Source organism: Gymnoscopelus braueri, assembly GCF_963280865.1.
Source record: "Gymnoscopelus braueri genome assembly, chromosome: 19".
In the NCBI taxonomy this organism is placed as follows: Eukaryota; Metazoa; Chordata; class Actinopteri; order Myctophiformes; family Myctophidae; genus Gymnoscopelus; species Gymnoscopelus braueri.
In genome coordinates this window covers 12,595,194-12,604,441 of record NC_137621.1, presented here as the reverse complement: position 1 = coordinate 12,604,441, position 9,248 = coordinate 12,595,194, and the positions used below count along the sequence as shown (strand labels likewise).

The 9,248-nt window shown below is 41.7% G+C and overlaps 1 protein-coding gene across 1 annotated transcript; it reads left to right on the top strand.

Moving 5' to 3' along the window:
- The first annotated feature begins 1,565 nt into the window (after positions 1 to 1,565).
- cln8 (CLN8 transmembrane ER and ERGIC protein) lies at positions 1,566 to 8,598 on the top strand. The gene is made up of 3 exons (XM_080413690.1): positions 1,566 to 1,704; positions 2,812 to 3,446; positions 5,752 to 8,598. The coding sequence occupies exons 2-3, from the start codon at positions 2,901 to 2,903 to the stop codon at positions 6,064 to 6,066; spliced, it is 861 nt and encodes a 286-aa protein (XP_080269816.1). The 5' UTR covers positions 1,566 to 1,704; positions 2,812 to 2,900; the 3' UTR covers positions 6,067 to 8,598.
- Positions 8,599 to 9,248: the final 650 nt, after the last annotated feature.

Genomic DNA, 9,248 nt, shown 5'->3' with positions numbered 1-9,248 from the left:
TTTACTGCAACGTAGAAACACTCTGTTACAAGTAAAAGTCTGGTAATCAAAATTTACTTGAGTAAAAGTACAAAACTATTGCCATCAAAATTGCCAAAAGTAAAGTACAAATTTTGCAGAATGTCCCATTTCACAAGTTATCATACATCTATAATGTATTTAAAAAATAGCAGATCTACAAGCACAACTCTTGTAGATAAAAAGTTTAAATAGGGCTGAATTGGTTAATCTATGTTTTGTAATAAAAAGCTAATCTACAAAGTAACTAAAGTTGTCAAATGATTGTACTGGAGTAAAAGTACAATATTTGCATCTGAGATGTAGTGGAGTAGAAGTAAAAGTACTGAAAACGTGTGAAAAGGCTCGAACGGCCAAGGCTCCAAAAAGTTGACGAGTCCACCAATGCAGGTTTTTGCATTTTATTTACCTCAGAATGTGCATAATTATTCCCAGTGCAGGCCCGGGCAAAAATAATTCAAAATAAATAAGACTGGCCAAAACAAAACTCCAAATAACAGAATTTAGGAATACACACTTGCCAGCTAAATAAATGAAACAAACCAGGAACTTAAGAAACTATAACAAGGAAACCCTTCAACAAAGGCCCTGGTAGCTCTCCCCTGGATGTTGGCTTCAAGTGAAACTAATCTTGTATCCTCACCTGTAGCCTGCATTTTAAGCAGGTGAGGCAAACCATCACATGATTACTAATTGGTAACTATATACTCAAACATGGCTAGCTAAGGCCCATGAGATATTTTACACAATTATGTCATAATGAAGTAAGTCAAATATGTTCATTACAATGTTTCCCATGCGCCAATTCATTCACCAATTATCAACTAAAGACAATATAATACCAACATAAACACGCACCCCTCCTCCTCTACAGTGCTTGGCCCATTCCAATCAAAAGGATTGCCAGCAGAGAGGAGAGACAGGTGACCCCCAAACAATTCAACTTGCCCACACAGTGTCAATCAATAAACATTTAAAAACCCTTTTCAGTCACTGAGTGTTAGAATGTCTTCAGATATATCCATATAAGGACACATGCAATACAACACTACTAAATACTGTTCCCAGCAGGCTTGCTGGTAAATGCATTGGGAAGCAGTTGTGCTGTGTGTGCATGTAAAGTTCCTCATTAATGTCTATTATATAGGGCACGGGTTGCCCCGTGACATACTCCAGTAAAGTAAAAAATACTGTACTTAAGTACAGTATTTGAGTAAATGTACTTAGTTACTTTCCACCTCTGGCTCACATACAAAAAAAATACTGTGTCCAATATGGGGATCGAACCCACGACCTTGGCGTTATTAGCACCACGCTCTAACCAGCTGAGCTAATCGGACTGCACAAAACTTGTCCCCATGTCTACTTTAAATCAACTTTAGTTACTTTCCACCACTGGTACTTGCCTATCATTTACCTTAGAGTTATCGTTATTTACGCATTGCTTGGTCATAGACAGTCCTCTGATTGGCTGTGTAGCTCCGCTACATAGAGCCAATGGGATCGGAGAAAACCAGATGTGGGCGGGATTTCCTGTGTGCAGGTCACGTGACTAAACCCAAGCGGTGCGGTGTCAACACACCGCTGCTCCCCTGTGTGTGTTCTCAGTGTTCTGAGTCTCTTCTGGGACATTCAGTCCTCTGATCGTGCTGCTGCTTCTACCATTATAACAGCTTCTATGAGGAGGTAAGTGGAAATAACTGTTACCTTACAGCTTGTTTTGTTAGAGCTCGGCTCGATTCGCTCCCGTTATGTTGTTGTGTTGTTGTTGTTCTGTGTGTTTGAGTTGTACAAAACATCAGAGACTAGTTAGTATCTGACGAAACTAAGATAACCTTGTTTTCTCTCACTTTAATGTGCTCATATCTTATCTTATCAGGTGAAAGTGTCCTCATGTTGTCCTGGGTAAACGAGACATTATTTAGAAACACCGATTGTGTGTGTGTGTGTGTGTGTGTGTGTGTGTGTGTGTGTGTGTGTGTGTGTGTGTGTGTGTGTGCGTGTGCGCGTGTGCGTGTGTGTGTGTGTGAGGATTGCAAAAGACAGAAAAGTTGGCTAAATACTGTTCTGTCTCAGCTATCATGGACAGTCTGTCTATCTGGAGAAGACCATGTTTCACATATCCTTGAGTAGCTAATAGAGGAAAGGAGAAAAAAATCATCTGTCAAATTTCTGTATATAGTATGTCATCAATATATGTTATATTTTTCCTCTGTGTGTTTAATAAGCATGTGCAGCAGTAGTATCTGGTTTGACCGTAATGTAAGCTTCTTCTGATCAGTGTTTGGATCTATTTAGACCCTTTATTCGGAACCCTGTATACCTTTTTTGTATTTGCCATGACGGTCCCAAATACAAAAAAGGGTTCCGAAAGAGGCTAGGATCTATTGTGTATTGCGCTTTTTGTGCAGATCCAAATAAGTGTATGTGTGTCTGTGTGCGTGTGTGCGTGCGTGTGTCTTGTGGTTTATTTGGTGTCAAACCAAGTTTGGCTTCCTCTTTCTATCAAGTTCACTGTCACGTCAGCTTGCCTGACACACACACACGGAGAGAGAGTTCATACATTTCCTTATTCTGGTAGGGCTAATTTATTTTTGTTTTGATTATTTGGCTCTTTGGCTCTCTCATGTCAAAAGGGGGGGGGGCACATGCACACAGCAGTGGTTCTAATATTTTAGTGCTCTACTTGCAATTCTTTACTGTTTTCTCATGTTGCTACAATATTGAGGAGTCAAAACCGCTTGTATTCTTGCATACACTGTGACATAACAAAGAATCTCGGTTCTTTTACAGGACGCCACTGTCACTGCGGCGTGTTTCCTACGATGCACATAACCAGTCTTATCAGCCGATGAGTGGGTTCCTCTCCTGACCTGACATCCATGTCCTCAGAGAACCAGGCCGCCGCCGGTGGTGGCGGTGAGCCCAGCATGGACTACTCCTCGTGGGACGTGCGCCTCCAGGTCATCGGCCTGGGCTTCGCCTTCTACGCGGCCGTGTTCGTCGTCTCTCACCTGGCGTCGACGGCCCTCTGCCAGACCTACCGCTCCCTGCAGGCCAGAGAGAAGGTGTTCTGGAACCTGGCGGCCACGCGGGCCGCCTTCGGCGTCCAGAGCGTGGTGGCCGGCCTGCGGACGCTCACCTCCGACTCGGCGGTGTCCCGGGACAGGGTGAGGGGTCAGGAGGACTGGTCGTGGTTCAACCTCCTCACCGCCACGGGTTTTTTTACGTTCGAGAACGTAGCCCTCCACGCCTCCAGCCTGGCGTTCAGGTCGTTCGACCTCCCCCTGGCCGTGCACCATTTCTTCGCCCTGTCCGGGTTCGCCGGGGCGGTGGTGTGGGACTCGCTGGGTCACTACCTGCCCATGGTCACCCTGCTGCTGGAGATGAGCACGCCGTTCACGTGCGTCTCCTGGATGTTACTGAAGGTAACGAGCGGCTGCTTCCTGTTTGAGGGAAATATACACTTCTCTTTTTCTTCACTCTCTCTCAGCGGTGGAAAAAGTACTCAAATGTTTTACTTAAGTAAAAGTATCAATACTGCCATGTAGAAGTACTCTGTTACAAGTCAAAGTCCGGAATTCAAAATTTACTTGAGTGAAAGTACAAAAGTATTGGTATCGAAATGTACTTAAAGTATCAAAAGTAAAAGTACTACAATGTTTGAAAATAGTAGATCTACAAGCTCACAACGCGTCACGATACGACGCGTTGTGAGCTTGTAGATCATAGGTATAAAATAGGGCTAAAGTGGTTAATATTAGTTAGTTAGTTACTTTACACCACTGCTCCCTCTGTTTGCTTTTTCTCCACACAGATCTTGCACAACATTTTTCTCACTCTCGCTCTCTCTCGCTCTCTCTCGTGTATTGTATTACAACCTATTTTATTAACCTTTGATAACATTGCACCTAGCCTCGCTGGGACATTCATATTTTTTGCTTTGAGTGAACAAGAATCTTTTGTTCATTGAGAGTAAATTTATCTTATGACAGCATTCCAGGACCGTCCGTTTATGTGGTGAGCCACAGTTATTGCTTGAAGGGCAGGTCTTATCTTATGACCTCATGTAACCCCTCTCTTTTTAACTTTCCACTGCAAAAAGTGTCAGAGTTGGCTAATCCTATAACTTACCATAATCCATGGGCAGTTTTATTTTAAATTTACTGCACAATATAACCAAAAAGTGCAAAAGAAAGACAGAAAATAAAAATCTTTTACATAAAAACTATTAGATTATGTAGGAGCAGTGTCAAAATGTAGGTGGTATGATATTGCAAATTTGGTTTTCAAAGTGTGACTATCGCTCTGCTGTCTATAAAAACCACAGACCGGTTGTGTGATCATCTTTGAGTCATCTCACATTTACAAGCTTGCTTTGTGGCTTTCCACAGCACTGTCACTAACATAACCACCATTTTAAGAACTATATTTAGAGTCAATATAGGATACAACAGCAGTGACGACACACGTGTGTGTGTGTGGAGGTATTAACCCATTAAGACCTGAGGCGATCCTTAATTCTTTTCCCTAAATCATAAAAGTTTTTTGAAAAAAATCAACAACAAAAAAAGTTCAATATTTTTCAAAAATAGCAGATCTACAAGCTCATAGCGCGGCACTCGGTGCCGCGCTATGAGCTTGTATATCTGCTATTTTTGAATAGCCAAAGAAATATAAAGTGACACAGATGCGTTCCAGGTCTTAATGGGTTAAATTGCATAACGACTAATTTTCAATTCCTCTTATTTGTCACACATTTTTGCACCTTTTTATGGTTTTTAGTTGATAAGCCCAGCCGTAGAAAGAGGAAGGTGCAGTAAAAGATGGAGCCATAATGTTTCTGTTCCTCCTCCTGTATTTAGTTCAGAGATAAACCCCAAGCTAAGTGTAAGCTACAGTGACGCTAAATAAACAACTGATCTACCAATTATGGCTGAATCTATCTTTTCAGCATGGACACTGCAATATAGCCTATGCATGTGTTATAGTGAGCCCTGTGTCAATACCAATAATGTCATACAAGATATGAATGGAGCTTAAAAGCAGAATGTGATGAAATTATGTCAAATTAAATGATATAATTCCTTTTACCACATTCTGTGAAAATAGCTGATTCTTCAAGCTCACAATACATCGCAAAGCGTTGTGAGCTCATGGATGTGCTATTTTCAGCATAGAGATTCAAAAGGAGGGGACGTATAGACCCCTGGAGCAGTTGTTCTCAAACTTTTTCATGTCAAGGACCCCCAAATTGACACATATTAGCCCCCGGACCCCCATTTGAAAAGATATGCCATAAGAGAAGACGTTTATGGCTCTAGCAGTGATTCTCAACCATTTAAATTTCAAGGACCCCCAGTTTGACATGCTTTTGGCTATGGACCCCATTTAATGGCATTTCTATCTCTGGGAACCCAATTCATATTGTAAAATCAATGTTGGTTTAACTCTGAGAGTGTAATAATGGAACCATTTGGTTCCATTTTTACACTCTCAGAGTTACAGACCCATAAGGGTCTATTTGGTTCTTAACTATCATTTTGCTGGAGACCCCCTGGAACTCCCTCAAGGACCCCTGGGGGTCCCCGGACCCCACTTTAAGAACCTGTGCCCTGGAGGATCCTGGTCAATGAAGTATATACGGTTTAAGAAGTGGTTAAATATATTGCAAACCAATGAGCACATTATTTTTTTTCAACATGGTCGTTGCGTGTCTCTGTCCCTTTCCAGGCGGGCTGGGCCCAGAGCCGGTTCTGGAGGGCCAACCAGTGGGTGATGATCCACATGTTCCACTGTCGCATGGTGCTCACCTACTTCATGTGGTGGGTGACCTGGTGCCACTGGGAGGAGATCAACGTCCACGTGGCTCTGCCCCAGCGCCTGCTGTTCTTCAGCGGCCTGACCCTGCTCACTGTGCTCATCAACCCGCTCTGGACGCACAAGAAGACCATGCAGCTCCTCAACCCGGTCGACTGGAACTTTGGCAACAAGCCGGCGCCCCAGAACGGCTCCGCGGTGGAGCACAACAAACCCCACACTGACTGAACGCTGCTGCCATGTTGAGTCATGGTTGGGGGTGAGGGTTTGTTTACTGGGTCAACGGAACTGTCTCACTTCTTTACTAACAGTTTTTTTGTACTGGATGTGTGAAGTGGTGAGGGGTGGTGAGTGACTCTACTAGTTTGGGTTTAACTCCATTTCTGGCGGGGATTTAGACTGACATGATCCATAGGTCACTAATATCTAGTGAATAATACCATGTCTTCCGTTAGCCTTTAACAGGCCATTTTCATTTGTCTTCGTTCTAGTGTTTCTGGGGGCTGTTGATGTAACATCTTTTGTTTTTTTTAGCAGGGAAGTGTGACTGTACGGAACTAGTTTAACATCTTGGATGTTGGCAGAGAGGTGTAACTTTACGGAACGGGCGGTGGCTGGTTTGGCAGTGCTCTCAGGGTAGTGGTGCTGCAGTTATTAGCGTTCCACAGCCAGCTGGGTCATTCGTTCACTGTAATTAAAGCCATCGGACCATGAGACCCCAGTTCTTTCTTTTAAATCATACTTGCAAAACACAACGTCTTCGTGTCAGAATCGACCTGCACCATGTATAAGTATGAGCGGGAGCTTGGCAGTTATGGAGTAATAACAGACATGTGGTCCTTGTCAGAGTTGAGCCAATTAGCCCCACGCTCGGATCCTTGTACAACAAACACACTCTTTTCATCACCGGTCAGGTGGGACAGAATGACGGGTTCAGTTTAAAGAGGAAGTCACGAGTGTTTGCCCAATTGGACAATTGAATCAGTTCAATCTTGGATCACGTTGGGACTGGGAGATGGTTACTGTTCTGGGACTGTGGACCCAATTTCATCAGAGAGGAGGATGTCTGACATGAACGTTCTTCTTGCTGCTGAGGAACAGTCTCTGCTCATGAAGAGGGTTGCAAAGGGGCGGAGAAGTTCTGGTACATTTACCATGGGATGTTACGCTTGGGATGTTTTTTTTATTTTGACCTATTCTTATTTGCCACCAACATCAGCCTCTGAGCACAGCTGGTCACTGTTTGGGAACGAACACACACATAAGGTTCAAAAGAAATTTGTCTATTTTCAAATGGACGAAATGTATAGGGCGGAAGTGATTAATGTATGTTTTGTAATAATAATCCAAATCTACAAAGTAACTAAAGTTTTCAAATAATTGTAGTGGAGTAAAAGAACAACATTTGCCTCTGAGATGTAGTGGAGTAAAAGTTAAAGTATTGGAAATTGGAAATACTTGAGTAAAGTACGAATACCTCAAAATTGTACTTAAGTACGGTACTTGAGTAAATGTACTTAGTTACTTTAAACCACTGCCCATAAGGTATTTTTTTTGTATTTACAGTATGACTGCTGTTCAGTATCTGCCCATTGCTCCTAATTGTTAGGATGGGTTCAATGCAGGGAACAAAAGCACCAATAACACGTTCCTTTCCATAATGATAAAACACTATTATCTGACCTCCTTAATGCCAAATAATAGAATACACATCACGTCCTATTACAGCTTAAAAGTTCTTATGAAACCTTGATTTATTTCCTTTTTTTTCTCTCTTTGTTTTTCTACTTATGTCACATGCTTTAATGACATGAGTGTTGTTTCCTTGTTGTTCCTGTATACAATGGTCTCATTGTATCAGATAATCTGGCAATGTGGTTTGATATTGTCTATTGTAACACTGTTTTGGCTGTGATGGACACATTTTAATCTTGTTTGAGGAGTGGAATAATGGAAATTGTTTTACATTTATAGAGGATCAATACTGACATGGATATTATAAAACATTTGGACACCTTAATCTACACACTTTAGTGGGTGGGTTAGGATGAGTAAACAGTGCGGCATGTTCATTTCATGTTAATATGCCTTCAGCCTTTTTAAGCTAAGATATGGTAGTACCTACCTTTCAGTATTAATGTGTCAGACTTCTGCATCTCCTGGACACCATGCCACAATTATCAGTTTAAAACTGGGTCCCTCTGCTGGTACTGTGATGGGACTTGTGAACACAGATTTTCTGAAGAATGTTTGATTTTTTGGGGATATTGCATTGTTAACATGTATGTACTCACTTGTATACAAAACACATTCACAGTTGTTGTGTGGATGGATGGTTGCAATAACATTTTCAAAGTTCAGCAACATTTCCATGAACTAACCCTACAAAACAATGTATTCTAATTATGCTCTTAATTAGTTTACATGCTGTTACATTTCAGTTACATTGTGTAGTTAACTCTGTAGAAATGAATACAAGGCCTTGTTTAGGGACTGTATGCGACTAGCAGACTACTGTAAATTCTTTATGATACTAAAACTTGTAACATGTTTGCTTTTGAAAATGCATTCATTTGAGATACAATTGACCCAATAAAATGTGTTTTCTTACATTAGAAAAGGATCCGGAAAAAGTATATGTCCGTTTCAATGTGTAGACTGTTTCTGCTAATCTGCCTCCTTGCAATAATAACCTTATTTCGGTCCATGAATTGAATGCAGTGGAATGTCTGGCCTCTAGGTGGCAGGATAGGACAGACCAGTTGCCCTTTGAACAGACCAACTTGAGCTGTGTCATCACTGATATTTAAAAGTAATAATAAAGAATCATGAGAAAAGAGGTAAGTTGTCTAGTGGTACAGGTACAGGTACAGTAAATACATAGTAGATATTCACTTACACCTGAATAAGAAGGCTTAAGATTATATACTTCTGGATATTATCAATCATGTATCGGAATGGGTTTATTTCTTTGCAAACAAGTCAATGTAACAAATCATGAAAAGGATATTTTAAAAATGAGTTGTGCTGAGACCATTCCCTTGTTGTCCAACATCACCCAGGGCCAGGGCAGGAATGTCATGGAGCCACAAAGGCCTTGACCGCGTTGCCCTTCAGTTTGGCATCCTGCCCTTCAAAGAATGACATGCCCTGAGGCCACAGTGGCGTTTGATGCCCTGCCGACACTACCCCAGCTTATTGTATGGTTTTCTCCTCTGCCTCTTTCCTGTCAATGCGCTTTTTAAACCTGTGTCTTTTGTTGAGATTGTGAATTCCTATAACTGCCCCGTCTCCACATCCCCATCTTCAAATGAGTCTTTTCTAGTTAGTTACTTAATTGACACGATTGTATTAAACATTGGGTCCAAACAATAGTCGAAAACACATGAATACAAAAGTTAAAAGGTACA

What these genes read in the sequence shown, in the direction of transcription:
- cln8 (XM_080413690.1), top strand. Translation starts at nt 2,901, where the DNA reads ATGTCCTCAGAGAACCAGGCCGCCGCCGGTGGTGGCGGTGAGCCCAGC. An exon ending in TCTCCTGGATGTTACTGAAG is followed by an intron (nt 3,447 to 5,751) that starts GTAACGAGCGGC and finishes GTCCCTTTCCAG; the next exon opens with GCGGGCTGGGCCCAGAGCCG.